This window comes from Pteropus medius, unplaced genomic scaffold (genome assembly GCF_902729225.1).
Source record: "Pteropus medius unplaced genomic scaffold, Ma_sr-lr_union100, whole genome shotgun sequence".
NCBI lineage: Eukaryota > Metazoa > Chordata > Mammalia > Chiroptera > Pteropodidae > Pteropus > Pteropus medius.
In genome coordinates, this window is record NW_024344253.1 from 509,559 (window position 1) to 534,011 (window position 24,453).

At 38.0% G+C, this 24,453-nt stretch overlaps 1 protein-coding gene and 1 long non-coding RNA gene across 7 annotated transcripts in view; both read left to right on the plus strand.

The window, feature by feature from the left end:
• TLCD4 (TLC domain containing 4) overlaps positions 1 to 7,885 on the plus strand; it is an 84,024-nt gene extending 76,139 nt beyond the window's left edge. For all 6 annotated transcript variants that reach the window (XM_039869528.1, XM_039869530.1, XM_039869533.1 and 3 more), the window contains exon 7: positions 2,200 to 7,885. In XM_039869528.1, coding sequence (XP_039725462.1) covers positions 2,200 to 2,518 — 319 coding nt within the window. In that variant the 3' untranslated portion in view covers positions 2,519 to 7,885. The remainder of the gene's footprint in view (positions 1 to 2,199) is intronic.
• Positions 7,886 to 10,667: 2,782 nt separating this feature from the next.
• Positions 10,668 to 16,205, plus strand: LOC120607816 (uncharacterized). The gene is made up of 2 exons (XR_005654239.1): positions 10,668 to 11,167; positions 12,603 to 16,205. It is a non-coding gene; the product is annotated as an uncharacterized LOC120607816 (long non-coding RNA).
• Positions 16,206 to 24,453: the final 8,248 nt, after the last annotated feature.

The window sequence follows — 24,453 nt, forward strand, 5'->3', positions numbered from 1 at the left end:
GAGGTACTATCATTATCCCCATTTTGTAGAGGTAAAACTGAGACATAGAAAGAAGTCAGTAACAAAGAGAGGTAAGACCACACAGCTGCTCAGTGGCAGAAGCAGGCTTTGAACCCAGGCAGTGTGCCTGTGGGGCACAGTACTCACCTTCCCCGTACACCGTCCTGCCTAAAGGAAGCTGGCTTGCTGAGAGGCTGGAGTTAGGCCGGGTGGGTGGGATAGATGTGGTGGTGAGATAACCAGAGGTGCTGATGTGTGTTCTGAAGTTGCGTGAGCTCACGTAGGTTGGGAAGGATGCGAATCAAAGTCTACGGGCTGATAGTGAGGGATTTGAGGGTTAGAAGGTCAGAGAAGAGGAGGTGATGGAATTGGATAAAGTGAAATATGGGATGCTAAGCGTTGTGCTTAGGAAGGGATGGGTTATTTGAGGTACAGCATTTCTGAGTAACACCAAGGCTACCGTGTAGTCAAAAAAGAGCGAGTGAGGGTACGAGGGCGAGTCTGGAGCAGAGAGGACGGAGGAAGGGAGGTTTGGGATAGACCGAGGGACGTTGACTCTACTGCTTCAGTGACAGTTTTCCTGTTTGTGACATTATTTTATTAATTTGACTGTTGCTTCCTATTTTCTCTTTTAGTTGCCATGAATAATATCACTGTTCACCCTACACGTACTTATAAATTGGAATACACCTCTTATTCTACAGATTGTTCCTATTGGATATTTTAATCTCGCTTAGTAAAATATTTTGGTTTTTTTTTTTAACTGTTAATTTTTAGTTTCTGAGGCTGAGCCATTTCTCGTTCTGGCATGATTAATTCAGTCAAATTGAATATTAAGATACATGGATGTATTTTACTACATTTACAGTTTAACCTCCAAAATAATGAGGTAAAATTAGTCGAGACAGTTTTTCTAAGGAAGGGAAAGTAGAATAGAACAAATAATGTTTTTTGTTTGTTTGTTTGTTTGTTTGTTTAAATAAGCTTTTTAGAATAGTTTCGATATACAGAAAAGTTGCAAGGATGAGGTAGAAATGTTCCTGTATCGCCCACCCCCAGTTTCCCCTATGGGCATCATCTTCCATTAGTGTGCTGCGTTTGTCACAATTAATGGACCTGTACTGGTCATTATTATTAACTAAAGTCTATACTGTATTCGCACTTCCTTGTTTTTTACCTAATGTCTTTTTTCATGTCCCAAGATCTCATCCAGATACATTACTTTGAGTCAACATGTTTCTTTAGATTCCTCTTGGTTGTGACAGTTTCTCAGACTTCAATTATTTTTGGTGACCTTGTCAGTTTTGAGGAGTACTGCTCAGGTGTTTTGTAGAATATTTCTCAATTTGGGTTTATGTTTTTCTTATGATTAGACTCGGCTTAGGGGAGGAAGACCACAAACTAGAGTACTGTTCTCATCGCATTATATCAGGACTGCATGCTCTAAACAAGCCTTATCACTGTTGATGTTTACCTGGTTCACATCACCGAGGCAGAGTTTCTCAGATTTCTCAATTTTCAAGTTACTCTTTCCACCCCACCTGCCTTCTATAGGGAGGTGGTCACTATTAGCACTGCCTTGAGGAGTAGGGGGTTTTGCATCACATCCTTGAGTGTGAGCAATATCTACAAAAATTATTTGCAGTTATTCTGCACAGGATATTCGTCCCTTCTCCCCCATTCATTCATTCATTCATTCATTCATATTACTATGGATTCATGGATATTTATATTATACTTTGGGTTATAATTCAATACTACGTTATTTGGTTATTCAAATTGTTACAGTTTTTTCCTTTGGGAACTCTTTCCGTTCATTTCTGTGTCCCTTGGACATAACCTCATCATTTTGTTTTTTGAGCACTTTCTTACTTTCTGGCATTAAAAAATACTCCAGATTCATATTGTATGTTCTCTGTCTCAGCCCTAGATTCAGTCACTTCTCAAGGAGCCCTGGTTCCTTTAATTGGAGAGTGGTATTAGAAACTGAGACCCGGGTTTCTAATGGGAGGTCATCATTGTTCTGTGCCCTCGCAGCTGACAACCTGGAAACTTCTAACCTGTGTATGCGTACATCTAGAATTACTTTGATATATGTCCTTTGCGTCTTCATATAAATTGTAGGGGGCTGGCTGTTCACTGAATTTTAAAAATTCAGAGATGCAGAGTGAATGCGATGTTTCTTTCATTTTCTTCCAGGTGGTTCTTTGAAGCTCTGAACTATTCCAAGTTTTGCAAGGCTAACGTCATCAACGGGATACTCATGACGGTAGTATTCTTCATTGTGCGGATTGCTGCCATACCATCTTTCTATGGCTACATGTATTCCGTGTTTGGAACAGAGGCCTACATGAGGCTTGGATTTTCAATCCAGTTTTTCTGGTTATTTACTTGTGTTATTTTGGATGTGATGAATGTCATGTGGATGATCAAAATTTCAAAGGGGTGCATCAAAGTCATCTCTCTCTTCAGACAAGAGAAAACTAAAAACAGTCTTCAGAATGGGAAACTTGACTAAAAGTGGGCTATTGATAAGCATACTTCATTACTACCTTCGTTATATCTACTGATAGGATGAATTCTTGGCATGTTCTTGTGTTTATTAATTATACTTACTATCCAGGATTTCAGTGTCTTTTTTTTTTTTAACCTTTAGAAAAGAGAAACTAAATTTCTATTTTTATCCCAAGATTTCCAGTTTTCTTCTACATTATACGCATGGATAAAATCATAAAAGTTTAAATAAAAAGTTATAAATATAGTGGTGAATTCAGAAATCTGTTAACGTGCATCGGTATTTTTCTCTTTGAAAAGATGACTGTGCCAATTTAGTGCGCTTGATTTTATGTCATCAGTTTTGCTGAAAGAATGGGAACTGCTTTTAAATATGTAAATAGCTCTTAACATTTTGTCGTACCACACTCGTTTCTTATTATGACTGTCGATGCCTGTGTAAGGTTTAATTTCTAAATTGTTGAAATACTCTTTTTCTTAGGCTATTAAAAGTGATGTATTTTTCATTTAGGTGTGCTATCATCTATTAATGATGAAGCATTTTACTTTGGGCACATTTAATTAAGTTAGTCCTGGGAAATACTTCCTGCATTTTTAGGTATTTCAGACATCTCTTTATTCCTATTTTTAGCATTTTATCAAATTATTGCCTTTTTACTTTATAGTAAGTCTTAAAACAGATTTTATAGAGCTCCTTAAGAGATGAATTCCTCCTAAAAATGCATGTTATAGATGACTATTAAGGCTAATAGGAGGAATCATTAAGAAAAAGCTTTACCACTGCTATTTCTCTCTGTTTCCCTGGCAGTTTTTCTGTGAAAAATATATTATTTCTATTTGCAAAGCATGCCCTCCTAAGTTCGGAATCCAACATTATCAGTACCAAAGTCTTATGTTATATGTAGTTATCATACTCCTAAGATAGGCCTCTTCTTGATGAGACCAAAACTACAAAAAAAATCAGTATTCATATTTTACTCGGAGTTTATACCCATACCTGCTTAGTCAGCATTTAGAGCATTTTGAATTTTTATCTTTCCGAAAGGACAGGGGAAAAAAAAACACAATTTAATCCAACTATTCTCATTACCAATATTATTGTCTTACATGATGATCAATGACTGGGAACTCTGGTCTTTTTTGTTTGTTTGTTTATTTGTTTTTTGTTTGTGTGAGTTTATGTTTGCTTTTGCTTTGGTTCTTGCAACCCAAGTATAGAATTATGTAGTTGCCTATTATTGCCTTTATTTATTTTTCTCAAGTACTTGACTTTAATGACTGCTCTCACCTAAGAAAAAAAGAAATTTAACTGGTAGTGTATACTTGAATTTAATCAAACCCAAACCAAAAGATCCATTCAGTTTCTCAGTTTGAAAGAGAATGTTTGACTCATTTTCATTGTTCATGTTATGAGGATGAAGTATTTCAAGACTTTTGATCTAAATTGATTTGATTTGGCTGTTTAATGCAGATAGTGCCTCATTAAGTCTCAGAACATTTAAATAAGGTAATTAAAATCTCAACCAATAACCAAATAGTAAAATGAGATTGATTGGCTTATACTAGGTACACTTATTTTTGAAAGTAATGTGGAATATTGGTGTTTGTTTTTAAAGCTACCAATACTACATTGATTTGTTACTAAATTTAGTGCCTTCCACATCATAGGCACTTGCATATGTATTGATTGTGTAGAGAGTATATGAAAGCACATGGTTTTATCTTGTTCTTTTCTTGCTTTTTTGCAAGAAAACTGGCTTTTAAAAAAATGTTTATATTAGAAAACTATTTTGGAAATTCATTCCTTTAGAAAGAAATAAAACTTGAAATAAATATTTTTGACTCTGAACATTTCTATAGTTTCTGAACACAGATTTTAAACCCACCATCAAAATGAAGGTTAGTGAGTTTCCATATAGCAGTTTCAGTTTTTATGGTTGCTATTTCATGTTTAAAACTTCATTTTTATCTTCATTGACAGCATCTTTCATTAGTATAGCTGCTCACTAAATAAGTATATTTAAAATATCAGTGTTTCGACTGAAGTTTGTTATTCCTTTAGTCAGCAATTCTTATTTTACGCTGGCTGCATGACAGCGAATTTATCATCCAGGTTCAATATCCAAAAGTATACTCTATATATTTTCTGTTACAACAGACATAAGATAGAAAAGACACTGTAATCTGTCATGTTACTTTAAATCAGGTCTTTACAGGAACTGTATTTTGCTTTGCTATGACTGTACCCACCTCCCTAAGATACAAGTAAAGAAAACATATCATTTATTAAATAATGAATCTTTCATTTATTAAATGACAAACTTTCGGTAGACATTTTACATATTAAGTATTTTGACTATATGGATTAATTTAAGTAATTCTATTTGGCATTCCAATTTAACAACTCAAAATATTTATAGAAAATAAAAGCAAATTGGTATACATTTTTAAGCAACTCTATTTTTGTAGAAAAACATTAGTAACTATAAAGATGCTCTTTGAAAGTATAGTAGTCTAGAAAATAAAAATTCTTATAAAATTTTGAAAATGAATGAAAATCAACTAAATAGCGTGCAATATAGATTCTGCATTAGATACTTTATTTGACTTGGGAGAATTTAAAAATTAGGAGCTTGAGTTTATAGAAGTTGCATTCTTGTCTCCAAAATCTTTTTAATGAGTATTGTTTGCATTTATTTAAAACTCAAAATGGACTACTTATGTAAGAGTGCAAAGACATTAACTCCTGCCTAAATTATAGTGAGTTGAAATGCAGGTTTACTCCAGCTGCTTAATTTTGTCGTTACCATTGCTAAGGGTGATCAATGCACTATGACGACCCACTACTGTCGTAAAGGCCTACTTTTAAAAACTGCCTAGTTTATAGGTGTTGGAATCAAATTCTTTTCTAAATTTTAGTAATCTATTTAACTCAAATCAGATTTTGCTAAAGTATCAGTTTTTAAATTGTACGCTTTCTCTGGAGAATGGTCCTTCACTGGTGTGAAGAGCTAGCTTGACTACTGGTCGTACTGTTTGTGAGCATGTGTTTAGAAACATTATTCTCTTGCAGATGTATAGGGGAAAATATGTTATAATTTTCATGTTTGTGCTGTTTCATTTTTAAGGGAAATAAACATGTCCCAAAAGACATTATCAAAATAAATGTACAAGTTTCAGTTTCTAGGTTACTCTTAACTGCAAATATGTAAACATACATTTGAATTGGCCTGAAGTGGTTTAGTCTGTTAAATGAAAACTGAAAAGACCATATAATTGTTGAGATTATCAGTTATACTTCATAGAAGAGTACGTATTTACGTGTTTTGGATTCCATAAGAAGCAAACCCATATAATTTTATCAGAAATGTGGCACAGTGTTTCTCAACAGGTATGAACCAGCACAGCAGTGAGACTCTGTGTGGAGAGGCCAGAGCTGCACACACAGCTGCCCAGCCTGACTACAGCTGGGTGACAACAGACACACTAAATCTACTGAAAGTGAGTTCTGACACAAAACGCATGTGATATGTGTGAGAACAGTGAAAAGCCAGCAGGACCTGGAGTTGGAGGAGACACGAGGACTGATTTTCCCTTAAAAGCCATGATGCGCCTTCCTCAACCTAGAAGTTATCCCTCTGAGTCCTTCTGGTCCTTCTATCTGTTCCTCTTAACACTACAAACACGTCATCAGCAGCTCCCTCCCTTATGCCAGCACCTTTCTACGTCAAGTCTTGAGGCCTCCCCATACCTGTAAGCTTCTCTGTCTATTGTGGCAAATTCAAAAGTTTACAAGTATGTTCTTTCATTGATAAAAGCATTGAAGTAAGTTTAGCGATGAAACCATAATTTATTAAGAGGCGATAGGAAGCCATTTAGCATTTAATAATACTTGTTTACAACATGAAGCAAAGCTAATCATGTTTTGGTTTTATTGAGAAACATCTGTAGTTTCTTTTTTCTTTAACTAGTTTAGCAATAAGAGCTTTATAACATGTTTCAGCTGGGGATTCATTATAGGTGTGTAAATTACCTGAATGTTCTTCCTTAGACCCCACGGCAGGAGGAGGAACAGGCAGCTCTGTGTTAGGATATTACGAGGAGGCGTCCTGGTCTGCAGCAGCGTTAGTGAGCCCTGCTCTTTAATCAAGTCAACTTAGTTATGGTCACGTTTCTTTTAAAAACAAGCTTGCCAGCAAATGGCTTACTCAGGGTGTTTTCCGAAGTATGACACCCATGGACTTAAGTCCCAGCCTTTCTAGCCCAGACCTCAAACTGCCTCTACTGGCTTTGACAGTAAGTCATCCCTTTATTGGAAGATATTTTGGATAGTAGTGAAGAGCTGAAGGCAGCTGCTAAAGATTGCTGTGTCTGCACTGAAAACGTTTACACCATCTCCTCAGAGGAGTAGACAGTTTTGATATCAGGCCCTATATTTAGACCAAAAACAATGAGAAATATTTCTAAATCTCAAAGATATAATACCTCTGGCTGAAAACTCGTTAATATCATCTGTATATTTATTTCTTTATATCTTTATGTAATTCTGTAATTAAGTGTGCAGTAAAGTATTTGCTACTTTATGGTTAATGAAGCCTAAAAATATAACTGTAAATGTATATATTTTCATTTCTTGGTTGGCTTCTACTATGATTATGTCTACTTTTAAAGAAATTTTTGCATAGATAATACTCTAACTTGTAACTAGGATGAGTTATGAGATTTTTTGGTAATTAGAGTTTATAGTAATAAATTTTAGACATAGGTTTAATTTGAAAAAGTTACTTAAAACTGCAGTAAATTCAATAGCTAGAGTGATATATACATAATTTTTTTCCCGAGAATATGTAACATTCATAATTAATCATCATAAAGATTTTGGAAATTTTTCAAAATACATTTAACATTTTGAGAACATACCTTCTAATTTATTTCCAGAAGGCTGAAAAATTTTGTTTTCTTTATGAAATGTGAGCCTTGGTAGTTTACAAATCAGTGTTATTCAGATTCATTGGCAACTAAAATAGCATCAGTATTCTTTATTTTGGTTTCTGGTTGTGCTTCATGTGGAAGGATTAATAAACATCTTTAGGTAGTTCCCTTAATATTTTAAATGTTTGTATACTTTATTTGTATGTGTGCCATATTAAAGTATATGCAAGTTCTAAGCAATAATCTGCATGTTATACAAGGTTGGCATTACTTTGTCATGACAATTTTACTTAATATTAATAATATTAATAATGTATGTAAAATAAATATCCCTCTCCCCCCAATGAAAATCTGGAGATTTTCTTGTGTAAGAACACTAATGTGGTGCAAAGCTTTGTAAGTTGTGAAAAAAATAAAATCACAATTATTTAGTGCAAAAGTTTGAGTCTGCAAGGTGTACACTTCAATAGTAATGAATGAATAGATTGATGATAAAAAATTACTTTTCTGAAATCAAATCATCACTTATAGCACCTGAATTCTAAAGTTATTATTTACCCTTTAAGATGCTCGAGAGCTTGTTTGCTCCCTTCCCACCCTTCTCTTCCTGAGGCCCCGGCCTTGTAGCAAACCGTACTCATAGCACACATTTTAGTCATGTTTGTCAGTGGAAGGAATGGTGCTATCTAATCAATAGGCTCTTTTAGATTAAGTAAAACTTTGGCAGTTATGTTTTTAATCTCCTTTCCTTTGTCCCTGAGACCTCTCATGTGGTCTCTAGTGGTTTTTGCCAAATGTCTTGGCTGGAATTCCTGCCTTCTCAAATTGTCTGCGGTCTTAATGCTGCGTCTTGGTCCGAGAATATCCAGTAGGTCAGGAAGCAGAGCACTAATTGTACGGAATCCTGAAGTGGCTTGGCCTTTGGAGAGTAGCATGAGTCATGCTTCAGAGCATGCCGAAATGTTGTGCGAAGACTGGCAAAGGAACAGCTGAATTTCAAAACTAAAATAGCAGTACCAGCTGTCAGTGGAGATGGGCCACAGGTGAAATGACAAGCACCCAGAGTCCCTCTAAGTAAGTGGAAACGGCACTCTCCCACGCCTCAGGTGTCTCAAAGATGAGTCACCCTTTATCTCCTGTTCCCTAGTCTTTACTGGTATTTACTTACCGTTTTCCCTCCTTTTGGTGGTCCTTAAACATGCACAAAATAAATGATGGCAAATTGGCAACTTTTCTCCATTCTGGTAACTGACAAACTGGCAGGTGTTCCTGGATGCTCCCCGCAAACTGGACTCTGGCCTGTGCATGACCCATCTACTTGAGTGGCCCATCGTTGTTTATGGCACAGCACTCCTAGCTCCCCGACCCCTGCCCTGGCTAACTGCCCCCCCCCTCTTCTCACCTACCTCCAGCAAAATTCTGCTGCCACATTTAGTCTTATCCTTTTACCAAATCATTGATGATACCACTCCAGACATTCCCTGAGCAGAACTTTCAAAGTAGGGGAATTTGGGGGAGAAATGGATGGTAATAGAGATGACAGCTACATTCTATCAAGGATAAAATTCAAGGATAGGTGGAAATTTTGAAAGAATGACATTAAAAAGGAGGGAGAAAAGACTTCAGAGAACAGGGAAGATAAAGTATGATCATGCTATGTACATATCCATTGGGTGACATGCTATGTACATATCCATTTTGGGTGACATGAACTTAAGAAAAATGAACATAGTAGAATTCCTATACCTGATATACAAATTTTTGTCTTTTCTATATTAAAATGCAATATACACATTATTCATTATATGCCTCTATATGTGTATATGTGTATATGTGTGTGTACAAGAGAGCAGATCTTAGCGTTGTCTCACTCACTGCCCATAACTAGATGCCTCTGTGCAGAGGCAGGAAGGAGGAAGTAGCTTTAGTGGAGTCGTGGTCCAGGTGGGCTGCCTGGCCCTGCAGGAGTTCCTATGTCCTGCTCTGTTGTAGTTAATGAGAACCAAACTGCCCAACCATTAAGCTTCCTGGAATGACTCATGTCATCAGGCAGGCTCAGCATGACAGGTTTTAGAAAATGAAACGAACAGTTTTTAAAGAATACTGTGTTGTGGATGAGAAGGATATAAGAATGGATTTGGCACAAGAGGGTAGGATTTTGTTTGAATTGTAAGTTGGAAAGAGCAATTTAGAAAGAATGTGGTGCCTGAAAGCCTAAGATAACCGCGAAAAAACATATAAATCTCTGTGAGTCTCAGTTTTGTTATCTGTAAAATAATGTTTGAAGTATCTCTGATGTTCCTTCCAACTCTCCCATCCTATTAGTAAGAGCTTTAATTTGAAACAAGCAATTAGGAAGAAGCAAGTGTAGCTTTAAGGCTTAGTAATATGATTAAAATGACATCTGAGGGAGATTCTCAGTGTCAGATGAACGGGACGACAGAACTAGGTTAGCGGTGGAGAAACTGGCCAAGCAACTGCAAAGTGGTTAAGCTGGATGTTCAGCCTGAGACAAGGAAGGAAAATAAAGGAGCCAGATCTGATGAATATTGTAGAGGGAGAGCCAAATGGATTTAGAAAAATGGAACATAACTCACGAATAAGTCCTTGGAATTGTGAGGTGGCAGGTGCCACTGGTTGTGATGTCAGAACATAGGAAGCCATGGACTCAGCGGGCGGCTGGAGAGCAGGCTGGTGGCAGCTCTGAAGGGAATGCTACGGATGAGAGGAAAAAGGGGAGTCAGGGCCTGAAGCCTTCTGCCATGAACGAAAGAAAGAACGTACCGTAGTTGGAAAAGCAGCATGGAGCCTGTGGTAGGCCTTTTTTTAAAATTAAATGTATTGGGATGACTTTGGTTAATAAACTTATATAGGTTTCAAGTGTATAGTTCAATAATACATCATATAAATATTGTATGTTCACCATACAAAATTAAATTTCCTTCCGTCAGCATATATTTGACCCCCTCCACCCTTATCTAAGTTCTTCCCTCTCCCTCTTTCCCTCTGGTAACCACTGAACTGTTGTCCGTGTCCATGAGTCTCTATTTGCCTTATTGTGTTTGTTGCTTTCAGTTTTATATCTCACATATGAGTGAAATCATATGGTTCTCAGCTTTTTCTATCTTACTTTTTTCATTTAACATGATAATCTCAAGGTTCCATCCATGTTGTTGCAAATGGCAGTATTTCATCTTTTCTTATGGCTGACTAATATTCCATTGTACATATGTACCACCTCTTCTTTATCCAGTCATCTACTGAAGGACACTTTGGTTGCTTCTGTGTCTTGGCCACCACGAATAATGATGCTATGAACATCGGGTATATATATCCTTACAGATAAATGTTGTCAAATTTTTGGGGTAGATACCCAGAAGAGGGATTGCTGGCTCATATGCTAATTCTATTCTTAATTTTTTGAGAAACTGCTGTATTGTTTTCCACTGTGGTTGTGCCATAATGCCAATGTGAAGAATTCCATCTGGGGGAAAGAAAAAGTCAGACTGCCTCACTGCTGTGTTTCCCATTGCTCTTTTCATTTCTGACCTGCTGTCTTGCCTTGACCCCTGTATCTGTGCCTTCTAGGTTTCTGACCGGTCACTGACCCATAGTTTCCCCACATCCCTTCAGGCTCTCCAGCTGTCCCCGTGACTTCTTGCTTCCGTGATGTCATCCAGTCCTATCAAGTCAGAGAGCTTAGAGAGGTCTCGAGATGATGGTAAGAGGCAGAAAATGAGGCCCTTCTGTGAGTCGGGTTGAGGTCTAGCAGGAGGAGGCTGGATGCTGTGGGGTGGAGAGAGCCTTGCCGCTGCTGACAAGGTGGTCTTTGGATGGTGGGAGGAGGGGCAGAAGTGAAGAGCTAACCTGAGAATAAAAGGCCTTTCAAAGTGAGAGGCAACAGGCATTTATTTGAAATCAATAAGAATAGCTATTTGGGACACACTGATTGGGGCAGAAGCTCAAATCATGTTCAGATTAGGAGACAAAGGCAATGCGTGTTTATGAGAAAGGGAACGGAACAATTACATAATAGGAGGAAGGCATTTCTGTCCATGAAGATAAGCTAACATAGTGGCATGAATTCTAAAACAATTTAATTTTCAATCTGGTAGTCATCAGTCTGGTAATCATAATAACTGCTTTCTTATTATCTCTGTAAATGGTTTTCTGGGGCACAAAGTTCCTTTAGTCCCAGTCCAAAGGTTATTTTGCCCTGTTTTAGCATTCCAAAGATTTGAGGTATAAGACATACAAGGCAGTTCCTCCGGGATGGCAGCTCCGACTCCACTTTAAAGTGGCTCTATTTATATTATTGTTTACAAAAGGTTGGAGCAGAAGCCGGTGCATCCTGGAGCAGGAGCAGGGAGGCTGCGGTGATCGTGTGCAGTTTCTATTTTCGGCTCACGAATTAAGAAGTGAAGTGGAGAGACACCCTAAAACATTTCTTCATGGACTGCCATACAGTCTCCTCGTTGGTCTCTCCCACTACACTCTCTCCCTGCCCGTCTGTGACACATGCTACTGACTGACTCATTTTAAAACATATCTTTAGAAAACCAAAACAATAATTCATAAAGATCTATGCACCCCTGTGTTCGTGGCAGCACAATCTACAATAGCCAAGATACGGAAGCAACCTAAATGCCCATCAAGAGACGATTGGATGAAGACGTTATGGTCCATATATACAATGGAATATTACTCAGGCATTAAAAAAAAGAAATCCTACCATTAACAATTACATGGATGGACTTAGAGGTTATTATGCTGAGTGAAATAAGTCAGAGAAAGATAAATACCATATGATTTAACTTATATACAGAATCTAAGGAAAAAAAGAACAAACTAATCAAAAACGGACTCGCAAATATAGTGGACAATTTGGTGACAGCCAGAGGGGAGAGGGTTGGGGGGCTGGAAGGAAGGGCGAAGGGTTAAAGCAGTATAAATTAACAGTTGATAGATGGTCATAGGATGGGGAGCATGGCATAGGGAATGCAGACAGCTTTAATGTAACGGCTGTGTGTTGAGCCAGAGGAGAGAACGAGCAATTGGGGATCATTTCATAAACCAAATGTCTAACTAATGTACTGCATACTTGAAACTAACAATAAAATTAAACAAACAAAATACATCTTTAATTTGTGTTACAGCCCTGCTCAGAACTTTTAATATGCTACTCCTAAGTCTGAGCTCCTTAAACCAAAAGTAAGGTTCTCAATGATTTTACCCTACCCGAGTTATTCTCATTCTACCAGGTGAGTGCCTCTGGCTATAGCTGCTCGTCCAGCTGCAAGCCATGGCACTCACTGTGCCTCGAACCTGGAGGCCCACTCCTTTCACAGAGTTGTCGCCTGTTTGTCCTCAAGACTCATACTGAGAGAACCGGTCCTTTTTTTCCCAATTAAAACAAAACACACAGAGGAATAAGTACATAAAATTACTTTAATAGTTATTAAGCACTGGCTAGATTGCCAAGTGAGTTCCTGGAACAACCAGGATAAATAAATTCTTGAGCTTGGATCTTGGGACTTCCTATTCTTAGTTAGTGTCTAGAGCCATAGCCGAGCTGTTGTTTCCTCTCAGCCTGAAGGCCAAAGAAATGAGTTCACCCACCGCCACCGAATGGGGCAAGTGGTGGGAGCTCAGGACTCTTCAGCATTTAGCACACAGTTTTTCGAGTGTGGACACGGTGGAAAGACTTTTCTCCTGGGAGTCTGGACACTTGGATTCCAGTTCTGGCTTCACCAACAACTAGTGGCCGTCTTTGGCAGGTGCAGGTGCTTTCACCTTCCTGGCCTTTGTTTTTTTGTCTGCAAAGTGAGGAGTTGAACTGGGTGAACTGAAGAACCTTTTTCTTTCAAATTCCATCAGTCTATGATAATGGTTATTATCAAGGTTAGGATATAGCCCACGGTATGGCAGGCTATGAGCAAAATTCCTGTCAGACGGCAATTCTAGAACATTCATTTTCATTGTGTAAGTTTTTGGAGGTGGCTTCAGCTCTCACTTTGATTGTGACTGGGATGCCCTTGGGTAAGGCCACTTGTTTATGACTCTTTTCCTCACTTGCAAGAGGAGATGTTATCCCTTGCAATCGATAAACCTAGCCAAAAAGGCTGAATGTAATATTTCCTGAGTGCTTCAACATTATTAGGGGAAAGAGATAAAGTTTTAATGATGTGCTTTCTTAACTATACTTGAGGCCAAGTAGATTTTAAAAATATTCTTCCTAGTGTTAACCTTTGCAAGATGTAAACATCTTAATCATGGTATCCAAATATGGAAACACGTTTTGTTTCCCATGATAAAATATCATAAGGAAAACAGATGACTAATGAAAATGTAAATAGTAAGTTATTTATTTCTCTTTCACCAAACCAAAAGATACTAATCCTCCAATTATCTTCGAAGCCAGCCTATCACTAAGGGGTCAATCACCTTGGTTGATTCAGTCTTGGGTAATCAGACTTTTCGTAAGATTTCTATGTTTTTAGTAGTCCTAAATGTGGGCTCCGGGGTTATTCGGTGGGCTTTGTGCACAGTCAAGGCCAGGATGAAGTGGGCCGGGAATTATTCGGACAATGTTTATTGTCTGTTCCTTAGTTCAGGGTACAGTTAATTGTTTCCTGCAATTTATTGGTCTCTAGCTGACTGGTAATTGAAGTATCTATAGTAAAGATCCACTCCAAGTTTTTACAATCAGTAATGGACTCTCTAAGACACTATACGTGAAGGAAAGTATTAAGTAAATCTGCACTGCTTTAGGGGAAATTTTAATGATTTCTTAGCATTGTAATGAGCAAAAATTCATAATTAGGATTTATGTTCTAAAGAATACAGTGAGAAAATGATGTGCCAATATGTTAATGTTAAACATATGTTAATATGTTTCCTTAAAAATTACTAAATGAAAACTTTTATAACTTTGTACCATTATTTATAAAAAGGCATGTAAGATTTTTATTAAAAATGTGAATCTAGAAGGAAGAAGTGTACACTCCATTGTCCATCCCTTTCATGACTCTCCAATAATTAACTTCAACTCTTAAATATCTTTATCCTGGATATGACCAACTGTTTACATTTTCTGTGCTTAACCCAGGCTCCAGGGACCTGCTGGAAAATCATGCAACTCTATGTAATTGGAGCCACCACAAATTCATGATCTCAGTTGTCACTTGAAAAACATTTATCCTATAGGCACCAGGCATTTTGCAAGGCATAGGGTTTAAATAGTGAACAAAACCGCCAAGGTCCTTGCCCATGGGAGCTGGAAGGGAATAGAGGTAAGGAACAGAAAAGCATATAGTATGTCAAGTGACTCTGTAGGGTGCGTCATTCCTCTTTGATCCCAGATCTAGCATAATGTTTCACATACAGTAAGACAATCAAAAAGTGTCTAGTCAGCACGTACTGTAGGCTCTGGAGATACATCAGTGAACAAGGAATTCAAGGAAGGCTCTGCTCTCAGAACTTGGAGAACAGCAAGTAAACAGGTATGAAAAAAGAAATAAATATGCAAGGAAATTTCAGAGAGCGATAAGTGCTGTGAAAGAAAGAAAGGGCAGTGGTGATTGGGAGGCATTTTAGAAAGTCCTCTTTGTGGAGATGACCCTTGTGTTAAGATCAGGTGGAACCTACAAGCATTGTGAAGAGCATTCTAGGCAGCAGAAACAGCAGGTTCAAAGTCCCTGGGATGGGGATACTTGTGGTGTGTTCAATGCAAAGGAAGCCGGTCTAATTAGAGCACTTAGTGAGGGGTAGGTGAGATAAGGTGTGGTTGGAGATAAGGTGTGGCTAAGCAAGTATCAGACCACCTGGGCCTTTAGGCCATCATAGGATGTTTGGCTTCTCATCATGCTTGGAATAAGCAGTCCAGGTTTGAAGCAGTCCATGTGAGAAATGATGGCATAAATGCAGGCTTTCAAGCATTGTGGAAACATTTTATGGTGGTGACTCAGTACATAAACATATATTCATAAACAAAAATTTCATGAGTCAATACCTGTACCATAAGCAATACACTCTAAGATTTTCTATTTGAGTTCACTGTAAAAGAAATACTGTTCTCACCCACTGATTTCATAAGTCAACCAATGGGCTGCAACTCACAATTTGTGAAATGCTCGTTCAGACTCAGGTGCTGACAGTAGAGAAAAAACAAACAGATTTTGGAGTATATTTTAGAAGTAGAGTTGACAGTGGTTGCTGATGGACTTGTGGATAGGTAAGGGAAAAAGCCTGATAAATGATGATTTGCTATGATTTTGGCCTGAATAAATAGGAGGATGGTGGACTTCTATAGAACTAAGGTGGGTAAGACCAAGGAAAGAACAAGTACGAAGGGAGGAGTGGAGGGGAAATTAAGAAATCTCTAAATACTTCAAAAAATTCTGATTGTATATGTTCATGTGCATAAGGATTTGTAATATTAATCACTAAAATTACGTCAATAAAATATTTTAATATAGACTCAATATTTTTAAATGTTAATTTTATTTTCATCATAGAAATAAAATTTGCTTACTAAGATAAAAGAGAAAGATATATGAACCATGGTCTAGCCACATAAAAGCGACCATGGTTAATTTTTTAATGTTTCCTTAATGTAACTTTTCTCTCTCTATATATTTTTGTTGTTGTTATTGCCTAAGCTTTCATAAAGATAATTGTTTAAGATTGGAATAATATAAGCAGTATGGAGATAATCAGTGGATTTGGAGACAGTAAAGATGATAATCATTGAAGCTTAATGAGTAGCTTTATTTTTGTAATAACAAGGTAATTTTAGTGCGGAACCCCATTATTTGGTCCAATGTTTCACAAACTTTAAAAGTTCATACACGTGATCACATAATTTCCAATCAGTTTTGGATATGTGCCCAGATTTGGACATACATACTCCATACACGCTCCTTGAAAAAGTCAGCTTCATTCCTCGTACAGCTTAACAAAATGAGCCAGCAGGGCTCAAACTATGGCCATGTTAGAAGTAATATTTTATGATTACTAGTCAAATGTATACATGTATTAAAGTCTTGAATGATTACAGTAGTATCCTTTTTGGTGCAAGTGACAAAATCCCAAACAATGCATGTGTAAGTCATGTCAGTTTTGTCTCCCCAAGCTTCTCAACTTCAGAGATGTTAACGTGAAAAATATGTGCATTTAAGAATTGATATACAAATGGTAGGTGGCCCATAGTGGGCATCTCACTTGGCAAAAAAAAAAAAAAGTTATTATAAAATTATTTGAAATAGTGAACTCATTTAGCGCATTAAAAAGATTTGAATAAGCACTCTTTAGTCTGTATAAAATGAGATGTACGTGTATCAATCACTTTTTTTTTTTTTTTTTTTACATCAACACAATGGTAGGCTGAGCTTGTAGGCTAAAAACAACTTGCCCTAAGTGAAGGAATGATTTTCTTTAGTTCTATTAACATCCCACTCACAGAGACAATTTGGTGCCATTTGAAGATACTTGAAACCTGCAGCTTTTTCTTGCCAAGATTTGCTATAACATAAAAATTAAGCAGAAGTAAGGCTTAACGATTTTTTAAAAGAATAAATTCCTTCAGTTTCTAAACTAAAGTCATACTCAGCTCAAATTCGGAAAAAGGGAATCTTATAAAGGTATTATAAACTTACTAACCTGTCTTTTCCCCCACAATACACTTTAAAAACAAAATTGAGATATATTATACAACATATTGAAGTAACGGGAAACTAAGAGAAAAAAGGAAAACTTCTTAAGTGATCATGAGTTATACAGTTATACAGAAAAATCTGTCTCATAACTTCTTAATTTTAATTGCTATGGCTACATTGTTATATATCACTACTCTCTTCAAGTGACTTTTATTTTTTAAATAATATTACCCTGACTACTGAATAAAATATAATACCCTAGTCATATGTACAGGTGGAAATATGATATATTTCTAACCAGGCTGGATCAGGTACCATGTGGTGTCCCATTTCAGTTCAGGGCATAAACACCATATAGACTTACCTACCACATGACTTCTGGACTTAGCCTAGGAATATCAAAATTTTTTTTGTGTTAGTTGTAGTGATTGCTTTAAAATCTATTTTTTTCTTTGGACATAATCTAGTTAAGTGGCAACTGTGGGCAACTATTACTCAAATGTAAAAAGTTACTGTAAAGGTGACAGCATAAATTATATATATTATACCCTTTTTACTCCCCTGTATGAAACTGTGAGGCTTTGTTAGGAATAGTTCACTATTCCCTTTGTCTATTCATTTTTTCTTCATTAGTCTGAATGTGACTCAAGTAAGTAAAGACATAGGTAATAATCTTCTTGCTTAATACTGATGTGTATCAACATGTTAAAGGGATAATAAAATCTACGAGAATCAGAGTAAGATGAACCATAACTTATTTACTCAGACACTATAACCATGTGTTCATACATTCTTGATTTATTCTACAAATACTGAGTGGCTCTTATATGCTAGTCACTGTGGTAAGAGCTGGAGATACAACCAAAGGTGGAATAGAAACACCCCCACCCCCATCCCACCTCGTGAAAGTCTTACTCAACTGAGCTTATAGACACATAAACAACTACAGTGCCATCTGACGAATGTGTAAAGATGGTAAGTGATGAGGAAATATAGGAGAGGTCCCCATCATACTCAGAGGGAGAGGTGGGATTCAGAACTGAAGAAGGAGTAAGAATTCACCAGGCAAAGAGGTGGCAAAGTGTCTTGTAAAAAGGGAGAAGGAGATGAGGACAAAGTATTTGGTAATATCCCAATAATAGGTGTCGTGGCTGTGCTTCATCTGGAAGTATAATGTTCCTTTTAAATCTGATGAAGCTATCAGTGAAGAAACTCTGGCCAGTCAATGTTTCAAGGGCAATGAGAATCACATAAATATAGCAAAATATTTATCTGAAACAATAGACAAAGTATTCTAGCACAGCCTTTTTATTAAATAGTTTTTAAAAGGTAATAATAGTACCACAAAAAATAATCTTTTTCCTGCTTTCTTGGCTTGATATTTCACCCCACCAAAAAAGAACAAAACAAAAAAGTGAAAAACAACATCAGGGAAATATAGAAACACGATCACAAAAGGACTATTGTTTCGATCCAGATTGTGTTAGTAAGACTGGCAAACCAGTTCTTCTCTATTCCAGTTGCTGAGAATTACATAACCGTAATTATGACATTCTTGAGATGCAGGCTAGCAATCTCGACTTCTCTTGATTTCAACAGGCTGCAGATTACCAAATGTGTGGTCTTTGAAGACCTGTCTCCACGCTACACTACAACTCCTGAGAGGTCTGTGTTTCAAACCAGTTGCCGTGGAACCTGGCAACTGTACTTGCTGTATAGTAAGATGCTCAGTTAATGCTTGTTGAAGAATGAGATCAGAGATCCACCTTTCCGGCCATCTTTTCCTCCAGCTTTCTTCCTCCTCCCCCTCTTATGAAGGGAAACCTCTAACAATAGTCAAACCAGGCTTCCTGGCCCTTCTCTGATGGCCCTCCATTCGCCTGGCAGGACAATCACCACCCTGTCCCAGTAAAGGCTGATGCCTCTCCCAGACTGGATTCGGAGTCCTGCGGGGCAGTGACTGTGTCTTCTTCATCCACGGGATGCCCGAGACCTCATAAAGTAACTAGCATGTAGTGGGTGCACCATAACTGTTGAATAAGCAATTGTATGAAGGGTTATAAACTTTGCGATGAGTTTACCTTACCAAGAAATGTTTATTGAATTGCTAACTCGCCAGGCACTATTTCAGATGTGGAGGAGACAGGTGAATAAGATTGATTGGGCCTCTGGCTTCATGGAAATTAAAATTCCAGTGGAGACAGACAACATACATGTCTGACTTGTTTTGGATGTCTGACCGCTGACAGCTTTCAAGCCCTTTCCCCTTCTGCCTCACCTCTGGGCAAGCAGGTCAGAAGATTTGGGTGCTCCTCTCCTTTTTCAGACCACAGAAACCCCAGTGGTGCATAGAACTCTAACCCTCACCCGCCCCCTAACCATAATGAGCATCTGCGCCAGTGCCCCTGCCTTTATTCAGGCCATTTTCAGTTGCCCTGCTTTTCCCAGCCCCTCTTGGTGTGCATGTGCCCTCCTCGCTCTGGGTGTCTGCACCAGCCCATAGTGCTGGTGGGGAGCTGAACCTGCTCTCCGTGGGGCAACCACAAACAGAGACAAATAAGCCAGGTGATTGCATGTAATGGTAAGTATTATGGGAAAAATAAAAGAGGAGTGGAGGCCTGGGAAAAGGGTGAGCTCTACAGAATTATGTTATGTGACAACTTAATCTCTTGAGCAAAACTTAATGTGGCAGGACTGCCAGCTGTCTCCCAGTGCTTTTTCCCAATCTCCATAATAAGAAAAGAATAATAATAATAATACTGTATTTCTTCCTCCACTTTCAGCTGGGTACATGGTCTCCCACAATAAAAATGACATTTCCCAGCTCCACTTTTAGTTGGGAGTGGTCATGGGACTTGATTCTAGCCCATGGGCTTGGATTGGGTCCCATTCTTCTGACCTGATGTAGACCTGGTGGTTGGAGCTGCAATGGCCGCCCTGGACCACGGCATGACCTTGGGGATCCACGCTGTGCAGAGGAAAAGAGAAGGTGCTTGCGTCCTTACACCGAGGAGCACCCGAGCTCTGCCTGCCTCCCCCAACTTGAACGTCTGAGAAAAAACCACTTGTGTCTTGTTAAAGCTACTGAAGTTTTAGGCTCTGAGCTTTTCTCACCAGAACTAATCCCAAACCATACATTTGTTGAACATATAACTTTAGAACCTGTTATCTTCTGTCTCTATATCTTTCACCGACTCTATTCTTGCTCCTTAGCCCTACTTCTTCTTTTCCCTTCCCTCATACTTCCTCCCTTCCTTTCTGTTCTTTTTTCCTTAACTGAGCATTATGCAAATTTAAATATCTTGAAGTATTATCTATAAAATACATTTTTAAAATTAACTTTTATTATAGAGAATATAAAGTACACAAGAGTAGACACAATAAAATACCAAATCCTTTTGTACCCACAACTCTGCCTCACCAATTATTAACTGTGGTCAGTTTAGCTCCATCATACCCTCACCTCTTCCCTCCTCCTACAATATTTTGAAGCAAACCTCAGACTTCATATTATTACTGAACAAAGTTCCAGGTCTCACTGTTGCTTAAAAAGCAGCTAAATCAATCTTCTTCTGCTAGAAATAAAGCCAAATTCCTAACTCAGACTTTCCTTCATTTCATAAAAATCATCCTTTTCATATCGTTTTCTGAGGGTTCATCTTCATTTTTTCTCTTTGATTCTCACCCTCCCTCCTGGTTTTCTCTCTCTCTTCCTCCTCCTCCTCCTTTTTCTTGTTTGTTTCTTTTTTTTTTTTTTTTTTTTTTTTTACTACTTTCATCGACACATATTTTACCTATTACAGTTCTTGCGGCATATACGACTCTTTTTCCCCTAAGAACGACGACGACTCGACCATCATCGAGAGATGAGTTCTTTGATGCACATTTCTCTTTCAATTTTCAACCACTGAGAATTTATTTTGCAAAAATGGCAGAGTTTTCTCATATATAGTTCCTTTATGAATTTGGAAAAAAATAAGTTTTAAAAAGTCACACAGTCCCTAACCTTATGTCAGATAATAAAAACTAGCTACACTAGTAAAAACAGTGGGAAAATAGAGTGAATAAGAAGAATCCACTTACAGTAGTAGTCACCATTAAGTATTGGGTGTTATTTTAACTAGACAAGTTCTAAAACTCTAATGATACTGAAGACTTGTTTTTATAACATTTATAAGGCATCAATCTTTATATCAGTGGACCTTGGGCCGTGTGGATGTTTTCTTACCAGGCAGGCTGGAACTGTTTTGATATCACTCATGCCTAAGAATCAAGCATGTTTCTCAGAGGCAGAGTGTTACCAGTTTTTTAGAGGGAGTCCAGATTACTTACACATGGAGGAGGCAGATCTTTCCACAAAATGATACGATTACAGAGTGTCACATGCTCATATATTTTACTTGCTTTTATTTTGTAAAAAATAAATCTGTGACTTGTACACTGTAACAGAACCGAAAGAACCATGACCTATCAATACTACTGACTTCATATACTTTTGGAAACCTACTATGTTCCTGAGAATAGCAAACATTTTTCTTCTGGGAAGCTGGGGTACATGCCGTCCCATAACCTCACTACTTTTACCTGTACCATTATTTTGCACTTCGCACCAATAAGTAGATGTGGTAATTCCTGTCCCCTCAGTGTGGTAAAAGCACCTGTAATTGCTACACATGTTTGTACTTGTCTAGACTGAAGACTGGAATCTGAGAGTAAAGGCTTGTTGCTTTCATCTCTGTATTGCAACGCTCAGCTCGTGGAGCCCGACCAACAGTCAATGAGCACCCAAGAATATTTTGCAAAATGAGTAAATACAGAAACTCTTTAGACAAAACCAGTAGTATAGCTTCTTGGGGTTCAGGTTCATTTAGCAAGTTGGTATTCAATGTCTCTTTTGTTCTTTGTTCTTAGTGGTTCTTAGAGGCCTTTTTACTTTTCTCCTGGTCTTAATACGGCAGTTTTCCTTATCACGCCCTACTCACTTCAGTATTAGGATTCCCACCTTTTTTTTTTTTTTTGACATACTAACATTTAACGTCTCCTAATACTCTTAAGGTTGTATGTCCTCATTTCTATGCCCAAGTGGGGTTGGACTTAAAATTTCAGACATAGAGTTGAGAATTTAAGTACATATACTACTCATGATAAAGTGTTTTCCCAGAAGATTTAAAACCATTATTTCCTGGGCTGTGAGAGATTTAAAACTTCTCCTTATCGTCTTGGGGAAGCAACGATTTAGAAAAGCTGCATGTATAAATAATATTGTTACAGTAAGTCATCCACTGTTGGGGCAGGGTGGTGGTGGGGGGCTGTGCTCTACGTAGACATTCATCCACATGTCTACATATTCATTCCACATTTAAATATTTAGAATTTTCAGTAGCCCATGAATACAAGAAAATTTATTACATTAAGGTGGGCTTTGGGTATTTGACATGTAGCTGATATTTTCACAGTGTGAGAAATATCAAGCTGACATTAGCTGTCTTGGTGATGATTACTTTCAAATGTCAGAGAGCAGAAACTTATCAGGGGACTTCAGGGCTTTCGGATACTGTCAACTTAAAAGACATCCACATCGGCTTCTTTTTATTTAAACATGCTAAATGGAGTATGAAAAGCAGGTTAAGAAATCCACAGAGAAAGGAAGAGCAAAGAAGAAACCTATTGACAAGAGCATCTTAAATAGATTGATGGACTTTTACATCAATTTCATGGACACCTTGTTGACAGCAGGCTTCGGCGACTGTCTCTTAATATTTCTGACAGCTGTAATCTTATTATTCATATTATTTCACTCATATCATTTATATTGAATTCAGGAAATTTGAAATAAGGTCTGAACTATCTGATTTTTGTTGATTATCTTGAATAAATAAGTGAAATAACAAAATATTTTCCTACCACTTTTAATACTAATATTGGGCTTCAAACTAAAATTAAATAATAGCGATATTTTAAATAGAAAATTTATTTATTTTTGTTCACCAAACTCTTTAGCAGCTAATTATGAACCTACTGCACTGCTGCCACTTTGGAAATAACACAAAGGCATTTTTAAAAAAATTATTATTAAATAAATTCGCCACATCAAAGACAATTATGAGTTTAAATAAACCTTTGTCTTTCCAATTATGCGCACAGCAGTGCTCTGATTTACTTGGGGTCACTGAGATCCCAGGGCATGCTCTGAAAAGCATTTCTCATGCAGTCTATCTTTTAGAGTTCCTTTCTGTTCTCGGAAGCCAGTATCTTCCTCTTTAAAATCCCTTTCAACAACAATGGGAATGCTGTTAATGGTGGTAACACGGATCAGAGTCTTAAAATCGGCCCTGTTGGTTCTGACTTCTGTAGGTCAAGGAGAGGAGTCACTGTGCAGCCATCTAAATCCCCTGATTTATCTCACAAAATGTTATTTCTGGTACAAACAAAAACTGAGAGGCCTCTGAGCTACACCGGCTACTTTTGGGGGTTATGAAATGTTACATGTGTTATTCGAAAAACTAAAAGGTTTTGGTCAAGCCAAACTTGTTGACAGAAGTATCACACAAGATCATTGTTTAACTTCACTAATTCAAAGCTGAAACGGATGGATGGATAATTGCTACTCTATCAGTATTGCTCAAATTCTTAAACATAAGTGCTGAATTCAAGGGCCATCATTTCATTAATTAAGCTTCAAGAGTCCCACTGTTTTGTATGCGTCGAATTTCTCAAAATAAATAATATTGAAAAGGTAGCATTTGCTGCGTTTATACACTTGATTGTATCCCTAAAAGCCAAAGAGTTCCACTGGCGGATTTCAGCAGAACTGTCCCCTGTGAAGACAGGAAACAAATGGGGCACCTTGGCGAATAGCTCCCCACAAGGTTCTGGGCCACCGCAGCAACATCCTTAAATGCAAGGGCTGGCAGGTTCAATCTCTCCTCTTGCATCCAAAAAGGGAAAGAGACCCTGGTCCAGCGTCCCAGCGCCAGTTACAGTTCGGCCTCTGGGAGTCGTTAGAGCCCCAGATGGCCTGGGCCACTAAGAGCTCCATGAGGGCGGACGATCTCGTCTGTATCCCCACGCCCAGTTCAATTCCGAGCTGGACAAGGGCTAATCTCTTCTGGTCACTTCCCTGCTTATTTTCTTCCTAATCAAGTTCCTTTCGCCTGGTGGGTCCTCCAGCCCGCAGACCAGGCCGAGTCCAGGCGGGACGGTGAGTGTTCAATGTCTGGAATAGGAGTGGGAGGAAAGCCACTGGGCCTTTGACCTCCAGAAAAGTCGCTCCAAAAGACAAAGTCTCCCCTGGGAAATTAGGAAGCAGGAGCTTCGCGCGGCCTTCTTAGGGCCATGGGGCCCCCTGCTC